Source organism: Rana temporaria, chromosome 9, assembly GCF_905171775.1.
Source record: "Rana temporaria chromosome 9, aRanTem1.1, whole genome shotgun sequence".
Classification (NCBI taxonomy): Eukaryota; Metazoa; Chordata; class Amphibia; order Anura; family Ranidae; genus Rana; species Rana temporaria.
Genome location: NC_053497.1, coordinates 33089676 through 33110690, shown reverse-complemented (window position 1 = coordinate 33110690; position 21015 = coordinate 33089676). Strand labels below are relative to the sequence as shown.

Below are 21015 nucleotides of genomic sequence, written 5' to 3'. Positions count from 1 at the left end.
GAGGTATAAGTGTGTTTGCTGTGAGGAAAGAGGGAAGGGGACTCCTGCAGCAGCCCCCCTGCTGATAAGACTGTTTACTGATGAGAAGTTTGAACACACCTGACCTGTGTGTCTATTGTCATTGGACAGTTTAACTCACCCTGTTTTCAAGGGTGGGGGGAAGGAGTCTCTGAGTTATTTCATCTGTTGTGTCCATGTGTGAAAATAAATGAGTTTATTGGTCCCAGCATGACTGTTGGATGTTTATTTAACTTATATTATGGAGAATGTAATATGACAGATTGGAACATACACAGGTGGGTTAAAAGACCTCAAACTTCTAGATGTGGGCAGAAAGTCTGTATGACCTTGGACCAATAGAAGTGAGAACTAAATCTGGTGGAAATACAAAAATTTTTTTTTTTTTTTCTTCAAAGAAGAAGATCCATGATAAAAATCTAGTGTCAGTGGACCTTGCTCTGGTCCCAGGCTGCTACCTCTGATTACAACAATGGAAGCACTTAACAGATAGTCAATTCTTGGATGTGTATGAAGGAATGCCTGGTGCAAAATTTCATCTCAATTTAAGGTATTTGAAAAGACTCAGCCTGCTGATCTTGGTGCCATCAGGAGATGTTAGTCTTCGTCAAGCCTTAACATTTCCCTTCCTCAAGTGCATTCTGTTGTGATTCAAATACCGTTGAACCCTTATGCCGCGTACACACGATCGGTCAATCCGATGAGAACGGTCTGATGGACCGTTTTCATCAGACCAAACCGATCGTGTGTGGGCCCCATCGGTTATTTATCCATCGGTTAAAAAATTGGAAACTTGTTTTAAAATGAAAATCCACGCATGCTCAGAATCAAGTCGACGCATGCTTGGAAGCATTGAACTTCGTTTTTTTCAGCACGTCGTTGTGTTTTACGTCACCGCGTTCTGACACAATCGTTTTTTTAACTGATGGTGTGTAGGCACGACTGACCATCAGTCCGCTTCATCGGTTAACTGATGGAAAAATCCATCAGACCATTCTCATCGGATTGACCGATCGTGTGTACAGGGCATTAGGCCTTGAAGGATGGGGGGGGGGGGGACTTTTTTTCCCTTGAAATGTGTTGACTGTATCTTTATCCATTAAACATTTCAAAGTGACCTCTAAGTAAAATACATTTTTGTATCAGGTGGTCCTCCATACACATCCAAGGACCTCTAAGTAAAATACATTTTGTATCAGGTGGTCCTCCATACACATCCAAGGATCAGAGCCAGGAATTACGCAATGACACCTCACTGTCTGTGTTATTCATACAGTAAACAAAGCCAGGGGGTAATTCAGCCCAGTGCACTCCTCCTATGCCAAAAATATTTTTTTTAATAATACAAAACATCTCTGTGTGCTCCTACTTTTACTTTTTTTTCTATTTCCTCTCCTATTCACTTCCTTAGGCCAACTGACAACACCCTACTGGAGCTGCCGTTTACCAACAGAGAAGGCCCAGGTACAGAAAATAAAAATTTTCCAGAATTTTGAAAGGATTACGTTACAAAACAGACCTAAAAGGTCTATATCATAAGGATTTGTCAAAAATGAAAAGAGATTTTAACACTAATGGACACAAGCATGGGTGGATTTCATCAGTAATAATGTGGTGTGTCTCCCTGTGTGGATGGCCATCTTTATGAATGGCTATCCAAGTGCCTCTATTGTACCCCTATTGTGTACACTTTGCATCACTATTGAACGCCATTATAGAAATGTTCTTTGTGCATCAAAGGCCTCTATCACACAGACAGTCCAATCAGGTTTACTTGTTTGGGCATTTTCCTTTGGGAGTCATGCTTGTAACTGTCAACCTTGCAATGCATCATGGGACTTGTAGTTTTGCAACAGCTGAAGGGCCGCCGGTTTGAGACCCCTGATCTAATCCAACCTTTCTCAACCTTTTTACCCTGGGGAACTTTTAAAATAATTTTCAGATCTTAAGGATCCCTTTCTAAAATGTATTTATTGGTGGTCAGTGGAAAAATGCCCCTTATATTGGTGGCTAGTTGGCAGAATGCCTCTTGTACAGACAGCAAAAAAATCATAATCTCTGCCAGTAGATGATATCATGCTCTCTACCCTTCCCATTGCCCATTACATTGGTGGTCAGCAGGAAGAATGTAAATTACATTGGTGATCAATAGGCCCCCTTACACTGGGGGTCAGAATGCCCTTTCACACGTGCGAACCGTATGTCCATTTTTCACCCATCCGTTTCCGGATGAAAAACGGACATACATGTATCCCTATGGGATTTCGGATTTCAGTGGATGAAAATCTGCTGACATCGGATCTCTTCTTTCTCCGCTATGCTCCGTTTCTGCAGGCGTAGGAAAATCCTATTTTTCACACCAAACGCAGTTCCGTTCAGTTCCATGTTCGCTTTTTTCTGCACAAAATGCATGCACAGTGTTTTCCATGTATTCCAATGGCTCTAGTTGGCTCTAGTTCACACCATGCAGTCAGTTTCCGTTCAGTTTCTGCACCGGAAACTGACTGCATGGTGTGAACTAGAGCCATTAGAATACATGGAAAACACTGTGCATGCATTTTTAGTGCAGAAAAAATACACACAAAACTGTACGGAACTGCGTCTGGTGTGAACTGGCCCTATACAGAATGCTTAAAAAAAAAAATTACTAGTATAATGCTAACACTGCCAAGTGGTGTTGACCTTAGAACTTTGTAGGCACCATTAAATGGGAGGTCAATCAACCACAGCTCAAGACACCCCTAGTAACCTCTGAAGGAACCCTGGGGTTCCACTGAACATTGGCTGATCTAGAATTTAAGTGGTTTTCAGAGAAAATGTGGGGGTAGCATTTTTTATTTACTGCAATCAACTATTGCTCAAAATAATAATGTGATTTAACATTGACGTGTTCTATTGATTCTTGTGATTTATGGATTTTAAAGACAGGTCCACTTCATGCTCTTCCTCCAGCTGCCCATGATCCCATCCTATGACGCGTAGTTCAATAACGCTGAACATTTGAATAAGCCCGTATTTTAAAAGGTGCAAACTTTTGATAACTAAATGGTGTTTCTTAGATGGATATAAGGTCCAAGCCTTCCAGACTGGGGAAGATTTGCTGTTGCTCGGAGTCCTGACAGAAGTGGGAAACACCTTGTACTTAGCATGTGAGTATATGCTTTGGACTGTAAATGGATCAAGTGGTGCATGGACTATATTGCCTAACAGTTCTTTAGTGGAGGCATTTGACTCTAAAAAATAAGAGAAAAATACATAGCTTTAAATATATTAACCTAGCACAGATACCCACTTAAGTAAAGCTTGACTCTAGGTTGGGGTCGGAGATAAAAAAAGCCCATGTAGTGAGGTCCCATCAGCACTGCAAGGGTTAAAATGTATTTAATTGTCTAGGGATTGATGAACAAGTTGATGAACAAGTTGAATTACTTACCTTATTCCTCACTCCCTTGGCAGCCAGTGATCTCCAAAGCTCTCCAACAATCCCAGGATGTGAAAGGGGCCTCTGTGTCTTTACGTTTAGCGCAGAAACACTGGTCCTGCACTGTAACACTGTAGCTACTGACTTTTAATAAGGACACTTACCTGTCCTAGGCGCCCGCGATGTCAGCCCCCCTTAATCGCGGCAGGCCCCAGCGCTGCCATCCTCACTAAGGGAAACAGGCAGTGGAGCCTTGCGGCTTCACTGCCCATTTCCTACTGCGCATGCGCGAGTCGCGCAGCACTTTATAAATGGGCGGCTGTTCTCTGGGATACACACAGTTCCCAGAAGACAGTGCGCCCCATTCTCCAAAAGACAATGCAAGGAGGACAAGAATTAAGACCAGCCACAGACTAGGAAGAGGCAGATTAGGAAGATCTGCCTAGTAACCGCCATTTCTGGTAAGTAAATTTTTTTCTATTTTTTACATTTTTTTATTTTTTATTTTTTTGGAGCATTTTTATGTCTTTTTTTTTTTTTTGGGTGAACCTCTGCTTTAACACTTATGTTGAAAGATTTCAGAAAGAGACTAGGTTGCTCCAGTTGCCTCCTGAAAAGCAATACTGCTAAGATAAATACGGTTGTAGTTTGAGTATTCTGTGTCTTGCCAACAAACCCAATTGATAGGCACAATAGGACAACCGTTGGTGTTGGTTCATCAGCACTAGACAAAATAAAAATGACAGGTACTTTATATTAGCTCAAGCAAAGCTCATTTCTTTTGTCTTGCAGCAAGGAACACTACAGCAAAGCAGTCCGCCATTAATAGATTTAAGACACAGGCTTTGTGCTTTGAATCAAAATATCTTTACTTTATACCGGGAGGCATTGGTGAAGATGATGACGGTAAGTGAGATAAAGCTGCATTGTGGTAGAGTGGGAAAATAATGGTCTCTTTGTCCTTCATGAAGCACAAAAGTCAGCTGTACCTTCAAGCGGGACCCTTATGTCTTATTCAAAATCCCATTGCAAAAGGGGGTGCTTAGCAAGCAGTTCTGACCTCCACCTAGGGCCCCCCCAAATAATGGATGTACACCTTCCCTTCAAGTCAAAGTGCTCTGAGTATTACAAGCAGCTTACCTGCTGCCTATTCAAAGATAATATTTGTACCTCTGAGGCCCCGTACTCACGACCAAACATGTCTGCTGAAATTGGCCCGCGGACCAGTTTCAGCAGACATGTTTGGCCGTGTGTAGGCCCGAGCGGACCATTTTCGGGCGGATCGGACAGGTTTCCAGCGGACAACTGTTTCCTGGACTTGCTTTAAAACATCTGTACAGACCTACCGTACATGTCCGGCCGCCCGCCATCCCTCGCATGCGTCGAATGACTTCGACGCATGCGTGGAAGCATTTAAAAGGCAGGCCCGCCCACGTCGCCGCGTCATTGTCGCGGCGACACCGCGTCAACGACGCGGCGACACCGCGGACACGCCCCGCGTATTGTTTACGCGCGGAATTCTGTTCGATGGTGTGTACAGCCATCGAACAGAAGTCCCCGGGCAGACATGTCCGATGAAAACGGTCCGCGGACCGGTTTCATCGGACATGTCTGCCAGTGAGTACAATGCCTGACACTAATGCCCTGTACAAACGATTGGTTCGTCTGATGAAAACGGACTGATGGACGATTGCTCGTCCTCGGCTGACGACATCGTGGGCGCGCTGGACAGGAAAGTGTCCATTTTTTAAAAGTCAGCAGCTGCAGTATTTGTAGCTACCTGGCTGTTAATAAAAAAAAAGTCAGATGGGGCCCACACGGTCGGCATATTCGATGAAAAAATTCCGTCTGACTTTTTTCATTGGAAATTCCGATCGTGTGTTAAAGGCATTAGGGGTCCATTTATAATAGATATGGGTTTGGTGATTGGGGGGCTGCAAGAGCCATTATAGTATATCTAAACCCAAGAACAAAAATTTTATATTTTGCAGCGTATCAGTCCTTAGATGTGGTGACTGTATAAAGGTGGCCATAAACTGACAGATTTTGGTACGAATGTTTGTACCAAAAATCTCATCAGTACATTCAATAATGCCATCAGACACTTGATGAATTTCATTTGACAGTACTTTAAAGTTTAGTTTGCTTTTAACATTCAATTCTAGTGGAATTTTTTAAATGAAAAGCACAGTAACTAGTAGAATTTTGTTCATCCGAGAAATATTTTATCGAAAATAATTGTTAATTTGACCCCGTTAACTTGTCCCGTTTTATGCCGCGTACACACGATCAGAATTTCCGTCAAGAAAAGTTTGATGTGGGCTATCGGTCGGAAATTCCAACCATGGGACTTTTTCTGTTGGAATTTCTGACAGCAAAAATTTGAGAGCTGGTTCTTAAATCTTCAGACGGGAAAAGTTCTTGTTGGAAATTCCAATTGTCTGTATGCAATTCCAACGCACAAAAAAACACGCATGCTCTGAATCAAGCAGAAGAGCCGCACTGCCTATTGAACCTCCTATTTTCCTGGCTCTTCTCTTCTAACGGAGCAGTAACGGACTGAAAAGCGCAAGGCTGAAAAGAGCGAATCGTCTCTCACCAAACTTCTACTAACGAATTTGCAGAAGGAGCCCAAAGGGTGGCGCACTTGGTATTGATCTTCTCTTTTATAGTGCCGTCGTACGTGTTTTTACGTCACCGCGTTCTTGGCGATCGGAATTTCAGACAACATTTGTGTGACCGTATGTATGCAACACAAGTTTGAGCAAAAAAATTCAGTCGAAAAAAAAATCCAAATTTTTCTTGTCGGAATTTCCGATCTTTTTTTAGACTTTTTTAGCATTATTTTCACTTAGTGATCCTGCCAGTAACATACTTTTTTGTCCAAGAGTGACAACATTGTGTACTGTATCTATGGTGGAGCGACGTTGTCACCCTAGGGTAGTGGTCTCCAAGCTGCGGCCCAGGGGCCACATGCTGCCCTTTGCTTGCATTTATCCAGCCCTTGGGGCACTTTTCCTTTCATTTAGTACAAATTTATAATTACATTTAGACAATTTTTTTAACACATATTTTAAACGTGTACTTGCTTTTAAATGTTATTTCTGATATTTCAACAGCTGAGAGCTGTGCTGATAAGCTGGAGCAAATGGTCCCCATTAACTTCCGAGAGGTAAGTGTGACCGTGTCATGGATGATCACAAGCACCAACACCACAGCAGACAGCAGCCTCCAAAATCACTGTTATTGTGAATCACATTACTGGTAGCCTTAGACACTTTAAAGGGTCTAATTATAAATGTTTTTACCCAAGACTCACAACTTTCACCCACAACTCAAGCATTTTCCCAATTTAATCCAATTAGAAAAATTTGTAAAGTTTGGGAAAAAATTGTGTGAAGTGTGTGTAAAAAAAAAAAAAAAATTATAAACAGATCCCTAATGCCTCGTACACACGACCGGGATTCCCAACGGGAAAATATCCGTCAGAAATCCCGGGGGAAAAACTGAGAACTTGCTCGGTAACTTTTCCCCTGTACACACGAGAGATTTTTCCGTCTGGAAAACTCAGATGAGAGCTTTAGTCGGGAATCCCGACTGTGTGTATGCTCCATCGCAGTTTTTCCCATAGGAAAACTGCCAAAAACTTTGGGGAAAAAGTCCGCTGGGAATCCTGGCGGGAAAAAAGCGAGCAGGTTCTCTTTTTTCATCCGGCGGTTTTTGGGCAGTTTTCCCGTCGGAAAAACTGTGAGGAGCATGCACACGGCTGGGATTCCCGGCCAAAAGCTCTCCTTGCAGTTTTCCTGTCGGGAAACCCGGCCATGTGTACGAGGCTTTAGGATTCGGAAAGGGTCGGTCCATCGAAACTGAAATTCTGGTATTTTGTTATATGCCTACAGTTTCTCTAGGACATTATTGGTGAGATGTCTACACACCTACCATGCCCACTATGAGGGGTTCCTACTCTCTCTGCTGGATATTTATTTCATATTATGGGGAATGTAACCAGTGGCGGCTGGTGCTCAAATTTTTTTGGGGGGGCGCAAACAAACGAAAAAAAAAATGCAGCTACTGTGCCCATCAATTGCAACCACTGTGCCCATCAAATGCAGCCACTGTGCCCATCAAATGCAGCCACTGTTCCCATCAAATGCAGCCACTGTGCCCATCAATTGTCGCCACTGTGCCATCAATTGTCGCCACTGTGCCATGCCATCAAATGCAACTACTGTGCCATGCCATCAAACGCAGCTACTGTGCCATCATTTATCGCCACTGTGCCCATCAATTGTCACCACTGTGCCATGGCATCAAACGCAGCCACTCTGCCATCAATTGTCGCCACTGTGCCCATTGTCACCACTGTGTCATCAATCGTTAAAACTGTGCCCATCAATTGTTACCACTGTGCCATCAATTGTTACCACTGTGCCCAGCAATTGTCGCCATTGTGCCCATCAAATGCAGCCACCATGCCCATTAATTGTCGACACTGTGCCATCAATTGTCGCCACTGTGCCATGCCATCAAATGCAGCCACTGTGCCATGCCATCAAACGCAGCCACTGTGCCATCATTTATCGCCACTGTGCCCATCAATTGTCACCACTGTGCCATGCCATCAAACACAGCCACTGTGCCATCAATTGTCGCCACTGTGCCCATTGTCACCACTGTGCCATCAATCGTCACCAATGTGTCATCAATCGTCACCACTGTGCCCATCAATTGTTACCACTGTACCATCAATTGTTACCACTGTGCCATCAATTGTCACCACTGTGCCCAGAAATTGTCACCACTATGCCATGCCATCAAACGCAGCCACTGTGCCATCAATTGTCACCACTGTGCCATCAATTGTCACCACTGTGCCCATCAATTGTCACCACTGTGCCATGCCAAACACAGCCACTGTGCCATCAATTGTTACCACTGTGCCAATCAATTGTTAACACTGTGCCCATCAATTGTTACCACTGTGCCCAGCAATTGTCACCACTGTGCCCAGCAATTGTAGCCACTGTGCCCAGCAATTGTCGCCACTGTGCCCAGCAATTGTCGCCACTGTGCTCAGTAAAATGCTGCCACTGTGCCCAGCAATTGTCGCCACTGTGCCCTGTAAAATGCCCCCCCCCCCCGCCTGGCACTTACCTTTCTGGGGTCAGCCGTGCTTCTAACGTCCCTCGATGTCTTCTCCCGCCCTTGATGACGCTTCAGCCAATCAGGTTACCGGTAACCAGAACCGGTGAACCTGATTGGCTGAGACGCCTGTCACTCTTATCCAAGGAACGCACCCCCCGTACGTCCAGAGGATAAGCATCTGGAAGCCGTTTACAACCGCTGGCTCTGATAGGCACTATTTCAGGTGCTACTTGATAGACATCTGTGTGGCTTCATGCACAGATGTCTATTGAAGTCACACCTGAAATTGGAAAAAGTAGTGCAGGAACTACTTTTGCAAATCGGTGTAATGCCGCAAAATCTGTGTCACACCGATTGGAACAGTGGCATTTGCTTCCTATAGGCTCCAACTTGTCATGCGATTTGATCTCTCAAATTGCATGACAAATCGCTCCAATGTGAACCTAGGGTTTAGGTCCGATTGGGTCCCTCAAGGGTCATTAGGAAAATGTTCCTTACATTGGTACTCAGTGGGAATAATGCTCCTCACATTTTTCAATGGGAAGAATGCCCCTTACATTGGTGTTCAGAGAGAAGAACCTTCTTTCATTGGTAGTCAGTTGGAAGAATGCCCATTACATTGGTAGTGAGCGGGAACAATGCCCCATACATTGGTGTCCAATACTGTACAAAGAATGCCCATTACATTGCTGTTCAGTGGGAAGAATGGCCATTACATTGGTGTTTGGTGGGAAGAATTCCCTTTAATTGGTGTCCAGTACAAAGAATGCCCATTACATTGGTTTTCAGACAGAGAGAAGAACCTTCTTTCATTGATGGTCAGTGTGAAGAAAGACCATTACATTGGTGGTGAGTGGGAAGAATGTCCATTGCATTGGTAGTCACTAGTCAGTGGGAAGAATGCCTATTACATTGGCGGTCAGTAGGTAGAATGCCGTCCTTAATGTGGTGGTCAGAATCCCTCCCTTACAGACAGCTAAAAAGATCATTGGTGTCATGCCGCCATATATGTCATATACGGTATATGTACTCACTTTTATTCTTTCTAGTCTGTAGGTAAATGGATATTGACAGTTTCAGCGTATGAGAAGGTAGAAACGGCTCTGTCTTATAGCACAGCTCTCCATGGCTTTACTGAAATTAGTATTGCCAATAATAAAGTGCACCTGTCTCACACCTCCATCCAGTAAGTATAACAAAGATAAGTGACTTTAACCTTTCATCCCTCAGGAATACTGGGCCAAACCTGTCACTGGGCCAGGACTGGATAGATAGCAATACTAAAACTTTAACAGGCAAAATAGCTCCAATATAATGAATGTTACAGTGTTTCACCTATATATTTAGCTGTTTCCCTGTTTAGCTTTAACATAGTGGACTATAACTGATTCATGTATGTATATGTATCGGGATCCTTTCAGAGCCTGGAGAGCAGTGGCGGCCCGTCCATAAACGGCACAGGTGCGCTGTCCCCCAATCCATGTGCCCGGCCCCTAATCTACATGTGGGGCACCAGACACATGGATTCCAATGTTTGTTTGGTTTTTGAAGCACATGATTAGAGCCGGAGGCTTAAAAAAAGGGTGGGCTCGGGGCGCAGAGCACTGTGCCCTGAGCCCACCCAGTTGTGTAAAAATAGAGAATTAATATTCGTTATTGTCTTCCTGATTCTCCTCCTGGCCAATCAGGAAATAGGTCCTGAGACCTGATTTGGCCAGGGAGTCTTAGAACTCGGACGGGAGGACAAGCACCCAGATCCCGTGTGGTACAAACATGTATACAGATTATCCTCGGATCTTCCCTTGTCATATTGGTGTGGCTATATCACAAAGAATACACTGCAAATAAAGGCCCTATTTTATAAACACATGTGCGTCCAATCAGACAGCAGACATGGCCATGGCAACCAATCAAACTCCAGTTGTCAATTATTTGAATGAGAACAGTAGAACATTTGCAGGATTTACAATTCATTAAATGTATTTTGCATTTTCTTTTTTTGAGCCCTGGAATCCTCTACTTACTGGAGAAGAGTGACATTGAGGTGGATGAGAGTTCAGGACATATTTTATACAAAGGTAACACCTGAATATAAATATTCTGGAAGCAGAGTGTTTGCTGTGCAGTGGCCTCATTGGGTTGTGACATTTTGATCATTTTAGTGGAGTTTATTTCTCTAATTTTTTTATTCTAAACATTTTTTCTAAGGAGGATTCCTGCTTGTTTTTGGTTGCTGTCAAACTAGGGCATGCATACAGCCAGTCCATGCGGTGTAACAGCCGCTGGGTTAATAGGTGTTTTCAGTAGCGATTCCTTGACCAGACCATAAAGTGAACCTTCATTCACTTTTTATTGTTCTTTCCCTAATCCCCCCCACCTCCCTTTAGCAAATTACAAATATTTTTTTTTGGAGGGGGGGGGGGGGTACCTATTTTTGACGAAGCGCACCCAACGCTTCCAAGATCCTTACCTAGGGGGGAATGATATGTCCCCTTCAAGCCCAAAGCCTCTTGAAATAGCCACATCAGGAGGCTTTGATGCCATGTTTAACACATTGGGGTAGATTCAGTAAGATATGCACATTTTTTACGTAGGTGCAGGGTACCGTTTTTGCCCTGCGCCCCCGCAAATTTTCTGCGCTACCCTCGATTCACGGAGCAGTAGCTCCGTAAATTGCGTGGGCGCTCCGGCAAAATGCCCGGCGTAAGCGCGCACAATTTAAATGATCCCGTAGGGGGCGGGAATCATTTAAATTAAGCGCGTTCCCGCGCCGACCGTAGGGCGCATGCTCCGTCGGGAAACTTAACCCAACGTGCATTGCGGCAAATGACGTCGCAAGGACGTCATTTGCTTCAAAGTGAATTCACTTACGCAAACTACGTAAAATTTTAACTTTGCGACGCGGGAACGACGGGTATCCTTAGCATTGGCTGCCCCTGCTATTAGCAGGAGCAGCCTTACGCTAAACACGCCGTACGCAAACGACGTAAACTGCGTACGCAGTGAATCGGCGTTAGTATGCAATTTGCATACTCTACCCTGACCACTACGGGAACGCCACCTAGCGGCCTGCGTAAGAATGCAGCCTAAGATATGAGGGCATAAGAGCCTTATGCCACGCATATCTTAGGCTGTAGTCGGCGTAACGAGCTCTCTGAATCAGGAGAAGTCGTTACGCCGGCGCAAGTAAGCAATTGCGCTGCGTAACTATGGTTACGCAGACGCAATTGCTCTCTGAATCCGGGCCATTGGGCATGTGCACTGGAGCATCAAAAGGATGCCAACTCCTGGGACCTGGAAGCCTCCTGATGATGTCACATAGAAGATGGCGGCTCAGAACCTGACATTTAGTGGCTTTGGGCAGGTTACAGCTGGACAGTGCTGGGGCATGTAAGTATCTTATTAAAGCAGTTGTATACCCCCCCCCCCCCGAAAAAAATGTATACACCTGTAAGGCAAAAGGCATAATGAGCTAGTATGCACTGCATACTAGCTCATTATAAAATACTTACCTTAGAACGAGGAGTCAAATGGAAAAAGAAAATATGGACAGCCGCACTTCAAAAAACCTTGATGGTTGACTCTATTTAAAGAAGGAAAAATGCACTACAAGTCACAGCACACAACACGGGAGTAAAACAGCTGACGCGTTTCGCACTATAAATTGGTGCTTAATCCTATGATTAAGCACTAATTTATAGTGCGAAACACATCAGCTGTTTTACTCCCGTGTTGTGTGCTGTGACTTGTAGTGCATTTTTCCTTTTTTAAATAAAGACAACCATCAAGGTTTTATGGAGTGCGGCTGTCCATATTTTCTTTTTCCATTTGTTGCCTTGTGCATTGCCAGCACCCTTGATCTCCTGAGACCATACTGATCATCCTAACACAATCCACCTAGAGCGCTAACTTTCTTTCTTTCATTGTCTTAGAACGAGGAGTCAGTATCTCACCTGGTCAACGCCGAGGGAGCTGACATGTTGCCTCGGCGTGTCTTCCGGTATCTCGGCTCCAGGGCTGTGAGTAGCTGGAGCCGTGATGTCGTTGATGTTCTTTCCGGCAAGGTCCGGCGTCTGCTGGGCTTTCAGCCGAGAATCCCCTGTGCGCATGCACCGCTGAAGTCAGCGGCTCATTGCAAGGGGAATATATCCTAGACCGTACAGGTTTAGGAGATATTCTTTTCACCTACAGGTAAGCTTTTTTATAGGCTTATTATAGGCTGTAGGTAAAAGTCCAAAAATGTTCTATACAACCACTTTAACCACTTACGCCCCGGACCATTTGGCTGGCCAAAGACCAGAGCACTTTTTGCAATTTGGCGCTGCGTCGCTTTAACTGACAATTGCGCGGTCGTGCGACGTGGCTCCCAAACAAAATTGACGTCCTTTTCCCCTAAAAATAGAGCTTTCTTTTGGTGGTATTTAATCACCTCTGCGGTTTTTATTTTTTGCACTATTAACAAAAATATACCGACAATTTTGAAAAAAAAGCAATATTTTTTACTTTTTGCTATAATAAATATTCATCAAAAATATATATAATTTTTTTTTCCTCAGTTTAGGCCGATACGTATTCTTCTACATATTTTTGGTAAAATACGTTTTTATTGATTGGTTTGCTCAAAAGTTTTAGCGTCTACAAAATAGGGGATAGTTACTTTAATAGTAATGGCGACGATCAGCGATTTTTATCGAGACTGCGACATTATGGCGGACACATCGAACAATTTTGACGCCATTTTGGGACCATTGTCATTGATACAGCGATCAGTGTTGTCGGAACCATTGACGTATCTCGGCATAGTGCCTACAAATATGTCAGAATGTTTATACTGAAATAAAGCTCTTTTGCTGGCTTTGGATAGAGTGAGGACAGATTTAAAAATTTTTTTTGTTTTTTTGTCACCGAAAGACAAAGTATAGGGGATTCAAAGTTTTACAGTCATCATTATGTAGCCCTCTTTTGGTGGGGGGGGGGGGGTTATGATAGAGAGGGGCCCCCCTCCCGCCGCTCTCCCGCGCCCTCTGCCGCTTACCTGAGCCGTTGTAGTGGTGGAGGCGATCGGGTCCTTCTTCCTCTGTGGTATGGATACGAGTGAGGTCAAGATGGCCCCCACCCGTCTCCATACCATAGCAGGGCGGAAGCGACGTCAAAACGTCACTTTCACCCATACGTCTTAAAGGCACATTTTTTGCCTTTAAAGCGGATGTGCCACGGGAAAATAATATTAAAAGCCAGCAGCTACAAATACTGCAGCTGCTGACTTTTAATATTAGGACACTTACCTGTCCTGGAGTCCAGCGCCGATCGCAGCAGAGCACGAGCGATCGCTCGTCTCTCTGCTGCTCCCCCGCCATCCACGTTTAGGGAACCAGGAAGTGAAGCGCTGCGGCTTCACTGCCCGGTTCCCTACGGCGCATGGGCGAGTCGCGCCGCGCCAGCCGATTGGCTCCCGCTGTGTGCTGGGAGCCGAGTGTTCCCAGCACACAACGGGCGACAGACGGGATGTGACGGAATGCCCGTCTTTTGCCCGTATTGTGTGGCCGGAAGTGGGTGCAAATACCTGTCTTTAGACAGGTGTCTGCACCCCCCTCCCCCCTGAAAGGTGTCAAATGTGACACCGGAGGGGGGGAGGGTTCCGATCAGCGGGACTCCACCTTAGGGTGGAGAACCGCTTTAAGTTCTGATAAAACTAGCATTTGTAATGGAGATGGCACATTCGTCACGCTGTAACAGACTGAAAAGCACGAAGACTGAAAAGCGCGAATCGTCTCTCACCAAACTTTTACTAACACAAAATCAGCAAAAGCAGTCCAAAGGTTGCGCCATCCGAACGGAACTTCCCCTTTATAGTGCCGTCATACGTGTTGTACGTCACCGCGCTTTGCTCAAGCTTTTTTTTTTTCACGATCTTGACAAGATCGGCTTGACAAGAATCACGTCGTGAAAAACGCAGTTTTTTTCCATGACATGAAAGATGGTTGTGTGTATGCGGCACTGGGATGCCATTAAAATTCATGTTCTTGGCAGGTGTCCCAGTATTTTTGGTAATATTGGGCCAGATTCACAGAAGAGATACGACGGCGTATCTCCTGATACGCCGTCGTATCTCCGAGAGTATCTATGCGGCTGATTCATAGAATCAGTTACGCATAGATAGCCCTAAGATCCGACAGGTGTAATTGACTTACACCGTCGGATCTTGGGATGCAATACTTCGGCCGCCGCTGGGTGGAGATCGCGTCGTTTTCCAGCGTCGGGTATGCAAATGAGCATTTACGGCGATCCACAACGTTTTTTGCGTTCGTTACGTCGTCGCTAGTAATTTTTTCCCGTCGCAAAGTTAGGCATTCTTTAACATGGCTTAAATTTAGACGAGCCATGTTAAAGTATGGCCGTCGTTCCGGCGTCGAATTTCAATTTTTTTTTTTTGCGTAAGACGTCCAGGAATACGAAAGTACGTTACGCACGTCGCCATTCAAAAAAATGACGTCACTTCGCGCAAAGCACGGCAGGAATTTCAAAACGGAGCATGCGCAGTACGTCCGGCGCGGGAGCGCGCCTAATTTAAATGGTACACGCCCCATTTGAATTAGGCGGGCTTGCGCTGGACGCCTTTACGTTACACCACCGTAAGTTTACACGCAAGTGCTTGGTGAATCAGGCACTTGCGCTGAAAACTTGCGGCGGTGTACCGTATAGACGATACGTTACGCCGCCGCAATTCTTTATGAATCTGGCCCATAGTGTATGTGTTTGCCTTTTCGGATTTTATTATAGACTACAATTTCACACATGACTACAATGTCTATATAAACTACCGTATATGATGTTCATGTGAGCCCCATGGCACTGACCTACACATGCTCTCTGCCCCTTTGCAGATACTGCTGAAGGCATCAGGTCCCTCATCTACAGAGTGAGCCCCAACTGTATCATGTTCGTACCTGATCTTCTCCCGGGCAAGCTGTACCTGAATTGTACGTATCTGTCCTATCTTCCGCTAGGGGCACAATGGTGTCCTTGCCCTACCTCTACTTAAAATTTTTATTTTTTTACTTGCCTTTTTCAATGAATGACCCATATAACCTTATATTACAGGTCACCCAACCCATAACTCATTATCAGAAGACATCAAAAAATTTGTAGAGTACGCAAACTGTCGCAAATATAACACTATAGTAATAAAGTTGCATTCGTGTAAGTAGACCAAAGTTCAATAACAAGATACTGTGTGTGTTGGCCTTGTTTGATTTGTAAAGTATAAAAAAGTTGAGTTAATTCTCTACCAGTGGCGGTTCGTCCATAGAGGGCGCTGGAGCGCCGCCCCCTCCGCCACTGAGTCTAATAACATAGATTCATGCATTGCACAAATCTATGTTATTGTCACCGCTGCGCTGTTCTATTCAGATGGCCGGATATGAGGCGCCGACCATCTGAATAACGGCAGCTGGTTGGCTGTACGGAAGTGCCTATCAGAGCCAGCGGCTCTGATAGGCTTTCCGAGTACAGCCCTCGGGTCCCCGGAAGCTTATCCTCGGAACGCGTGGGGTGTGCGTTCCTTGGATAAGACTGACAGGCGTCTCAGCCAATCAGGTTTGCCGGTTCTGGCTACCGGTAGCCTGATTGGCTGAAGCGTCAACGAGGGCGGGAGAAGACATCAAGGCGAGGGTCGAGGACGTGGATGGCTGACTCCAGTAAAGGTAAGTTCCGGGCGGGGGGGGGAAAGGGGCACGACGGCGACGAAGGGCACAGTGGGGACAATGGGGACAATTGGCACAGAGGCATGAATGGGCACCGTGGCAAAAATTAAAGGGCACAGTGGCAACAATTAAAGGGCAAAGTGGCAACAATTAAAGGGCACAGTGGTGACAATTGATGTTCGCACAGTGGTAACAATTGATGTGGGCACAGTGGTAACAATTGATGTCATGGCACAGTGGCTGCGTTTGATGGCACAGTGGTGACAATTGATGGGCACAGTGGTGACAATTGATGGCACAGTGGCTGCGTTTGATGGCACAGTGGCTGCGTTTGGCATGGCACAGTGGCGACAATTGATGGCACAGTGGCTGCGTTTGATGGCATGGCACAGTGGTGACAATTGATGGGCACAGTGGCGATAAATGATGGCACAGTGGCTGTGTTGCATGGAACAGTGGCTGCATTTGAAGGCATGGCACAGTGGCGACAATTGATGGCACAGTGGCGACAATTGATGGCATGGCACAGTGGCGACAATTGATGGCACTGCACAGGGGCTGCATTTGATGGGCACAGTGGCTGCATTTGATGGGCACAGTGTGGCTGCAATTGTTTTTTTGTTTTGTTTTTTCGTTTGTTTGCGCCCCCCCAAAAATTTTGAGCACCAGTCGCCACTGTTCTCTACCAACACAAATCCATTGCAAAGTCAATAACAATACACCAGAATTGATCCAGAGTCTGTGGTTTAAATTATAACTCTGCTTTTGTTGAAAAAAAGTAATTTTCAGTTACATATATTGAAAGGATTTGGGTAAAACTCAATGTAAGGAAGTCTATTTAACAAAAACAATGTAGTAATAATTCCTCAAGCATTCACACAGCTGTCACAAATAATGGCAATGTTGTTTTAGGTTTATTTTCTTTGATAGTCAGCTCCATCTAGTGACCATAATGTGGCATTTTCCTGAAATACCTTAAATCAGGAAAATACTGCAAAATGGACACTAGATGGACCTGATGATGCCAGAAAATAAATGTATTAGGCCCTGTGTACACTGCTGCTGCTAAACTGACGTTCTGAAGCAGTTGGACACTTTTTTCAACTGCCCCTGAACTCATTCAATGTTATCTTATCTGACCATGTACACAGTCTCGTTTATTGCCGTTTTTAGGCAGTTGCGATTAACAGCATTTATTTGAAAGCAAAAAAATGAGTTCAGACGCATTTTTTTTATAGGCGTTTTTTGTTTTTGCCCATTTAAAAAAAAAAATGTAAACGCGGCAATACTTGAGGCAGTCACACAGAACATTTACCTCTTGCCCTATCAAAACACTGCATCTGAGCTGAAAAGAACAATGCCAAATCAAATATAAATTGGGCACGTTTCTGTAAAGAATGAAAAAACTTGGGCAAGCTTAAAGTTTATTCTTGATATGGTAAAAAAAAAAAGTATGTGTACATAAGAAAAACAGTATCCTTGTTTTTTTTTTTTTTTAAGCTTTTTGCTCAGATTTGCCTGATGAAGTTACAGTTCTAGACGTGGACAAGGTAGGTTTTATCATTATTATTATGTCAAATCAATATGTTGTACATTACTAGGGATGAGCCGGACACCCCCCGATTCGGTTCGCAGCAGAACATGCAATAAATTTGTTCGAACACGCAAACACCGTTAAAGTCTATGAGACACTAACATGAAAAATAAAAGGTCCGCTCCGACCAAAAAATACACCCCTTAAGCTAGTAGGAGCGGTGGAGCAGTGGTGTAGAAATCAGAATTATTTTTATTAATTCTGCACTGACTGTCCTTGAAATTGCTCCAGGCCCTGTTCAAATCCAATCGGGGGACAAAACGGGGACAGACTTGGTCCGGGGACAGTGTCCTCAATCCGGGGACTGTCCCTTGAAACCGGGGATGTCTGGTCACCCTAGCATGAACTCAACCACACCTAAGGGGGAAGCGCACACCGCACCAGTGGTGGTTGTGGCAAAACTACATTTACCGTGTGAAGCATTGTTAAAGTGGAGTTCCACCCAAAAATGAAACTTCTGCTTTTCACAACCCCCCCCCCCCCCTCAGGTGTCACATTTGGCACCTTTCAGGGGGAGGGGGAGCAGATACCTGTGTAATACAGGTATTTTCTCCCACTTCCAGGAATAGATACCCGAGCCACACCACTTCCTTCGTCGTCGTCCCGCTGTCTTCTGGGAGACACACAGGTCCCAGAAAACAGCAGGGACCAGTGAAATCACGCAGCGTGAGCCGCACATGCGCAGTAGGGAACTGGGAACTGAAGCCGCAAGGCTTCACTTTCTGATTCCCTTACCGAAGATGGTGGCAGCAGCACACAAGAGCCGAGCAATAGATCCGCTTCGGTGCCGACATCGCGGGCGCCCTCGACATATAAGTGTCCTTTTTTTAAAAGTCAGCAGCTGCAGAAGTGTGCTACATACAGAGTGCAGGGTTCAGGAGTGCACTACATACAGAGTGTAGGGTTGAGGAGTGTGCTACATACAGAGAGCAGGGTTCAGGAGTGCGCTACATACAGAGTGCAGGGTTCAGGAGTGTGCTACATACAGAGTGCAGGGTTCAGGACTGCATTGTGTACAGAGTGCGTGCAGGGTTCAGGAGTGCGCTACATACAGAGTGCAGTGTTCAGGAGTGCGCTACATACAGAGTGCAGGGTTCAGGAGTGTGCTACATACAAAGTGAAGGGTGCAGAGTACATCGTATTTTAATCTTGGCTTGAAACCACCTTAAATATATTTTAAAAGGCTTGGGTCTCAACGTTTATGGCTTCTCTATGCCGCAGATCGCAGGGAGCTGGAAGCTGGCTGCCGTTGCCTCTAATGTGCCCAAATGGAATGTGAACTTTCCATCTGAAATACAGTTTGTCATCAATGATGGGGAGGTGGTCATCACAGATGGTAGCTGGTAAGAGATATCCTTTATAATTTTACTATAAGGCTTCATTTCCATGGACATTTTTACAGCCACTTTCTTTAGCCTTTTTTACAGCTTAAAAACGCCTGTCCATGTTATTTATTTATTTATTTTTTTAGCTCAAAAACGCTGCGGTAGCGTTTTTGAGCGTTTTTTAACGTCTGCCGTTTTTACAGCTCTACTCTGCAGCTTCAGAACGCACTGGTCCTGGGTTTTTTTTGCAGCTTAAAAACGGCTCAGCCATCTACAGCTCAAAAACGTCATGGTGGGCATGAGGCCATAGACTAACATGGAGAGCTGTTTTTAAGCTGGAAAAAACGCTCAGAAAAGTGGCTGTAAAAACGTCCATGGAAATGAAGCCTCATTGTTGTGCATTGTCTATAAATATTACATATATCAAGCAATTTTTTGCAAGAAGCTGTTGAGGTATTTAAATTTTCAGATTTTTATCACCGCAAAGCTGCATCAAAAACATATATTATTGGAGTGGGGAGGGGGTAGAGTGTCTATTTGTTTTTGATTGCCACAGTAAGTAATGGGAAATCAAGCCACTGGGGACAAGAAAATTGTGGCCAAATAGGAAAGGGTAAAATCATGCAATAGATTCACCTTGAAACAAGCCCCATCATAGATTTTATAATTGCCCTATAGTTACCTTTCATCCATCCCACTGTCAGGAGCAGTACTTCCAGGCTATGCCTGGTGATTGGCCCAGGGCAGTCAAATTGGGGTGGTCACCTAGATGGGAATCCTCAGCTCCAGATCAGCTTGAAACTTACTCTGGGTTTTTATTTCTTGCTTCCAATGGCAAATAGAATGTCGGAGCAGATATTAAAGTAAACCTTTTATTTTGTCTTACCTAGGAAAGGCACAGGTTCACTTTAGCCTGGTTTCTAACATTTAAAAAGGAGACCTTGATACCTAACCTCTCCCTAAACACTTTTGCCCTGTACACACGAGCGGAATTTTTGTCTGGAAAAAGTTGGATGGCTTTTCCGATGGAAATTCCGCTCGTGTGTACAGGGCATAAAGTGCTGCTTGGCTTGCATACACGCGGCCACACAAAAGTTCTCTGAACTTTTGAGCGTTAAGAACACAGTGACGTACAACACTACGACGAGGAAAAGAAGTTCAATGCTTCCGAGCATGCTTCGAATTGTTTCTGAGCATGCGTCTTTTTTTTTTCCATTGGAATTCCATACAGACGAAAGGATTTTCTGATAGGATTTATTTCCGACGGAAAAATGGAGAACCTGCTCTCTATCTAATGCCGTGTACACACGGTCGGAAATTCCGATAGACTTTTTCCGTCTGAATTTCCGACGGACTTAGATAGAGAGTAGACATGTGCACACTGAAATATTTAATTTTGTTTTCTTCCGAAAAATACATTTGTACTCAGAGTCTCAGGTAATCGTGCTAGAGAAAGGTCTGAGGGGAAGCAGGGAAATTGACCTGAGGTGTGCCGGGGTCACGTGGTCGGTATGCCTAAAAGGGGGCATACCCAAGTAGAAGTAAAAGAAGAAATAGCAAGAAAAAAGGGGATGGGTGGGTGGGACACCAGAAAACCGACGCCCAGAAGGAGGAAGGAGGGCGGGTTTAAATACCTCCCAACTCCTCCTACAAATACAGGCTTCCCTGCGGTCAGCCTTACAACTTGTACTCAGAGTCTCAGGTAATCGTGCTAGAGAAAGGTCTGAGGGGAAGCAGGGAAATTGACCTGAGGTGTGCCGGGGTCACGTGGTCGGTATGCCTAAAAGGGGCCAAAAATAAACAGTAGGA

General features: G+C 44.8%; 1 protein-coding gene across 2 annotated transcripts in view; it reads left to right on the top strand.

Annotated features, from left to right (window-relative positions):
* Positions 1 to 21015, top strand: part of LOC120913276 — a 58591-nt gene that overhangs the window by 21661 nt on the left and 15915 nt on the right. For both annotated transcript variants that reach the window (XM_040323114.1, XM_040323115.1), the window contains 10 exons: positions 1430 to 1482; positions 3078 to 3167; positions 4232 to 4345; positions 6559 to 6611; positions 9634 to 9770; positions 10589 to 10662; positions 15469 to 15564; positions 15686 to 15784; positions 17788 to 17837; positions 19103 to 19224. In XM_040323114.1, the coding sequence (XP_040179048.1) occupies positions 1430 to 1482; positions 3078 to 3167; positions 4232 to 4345; positions 6559 to 6611; positions 9634 to 9770; positions 10589 to 10662; positions 15469 to 15564; positions 15686 to 15784; positions 17788 to 17837; positions 19103 to 19224 (888 nt within the window). The remainder of the gene's footprint in view (positions 1 to 1429; positions 1483 to 3077; positions 3168 to 4231; positions 4346 to 6558; positions 6612 to 9633; positions 9771 to 10588; positions 10663 to 15468; positions 15565 to 15685; positions 15785 to 17787; positions 17838 to 19102; positions 19225 to 21015) is intronic.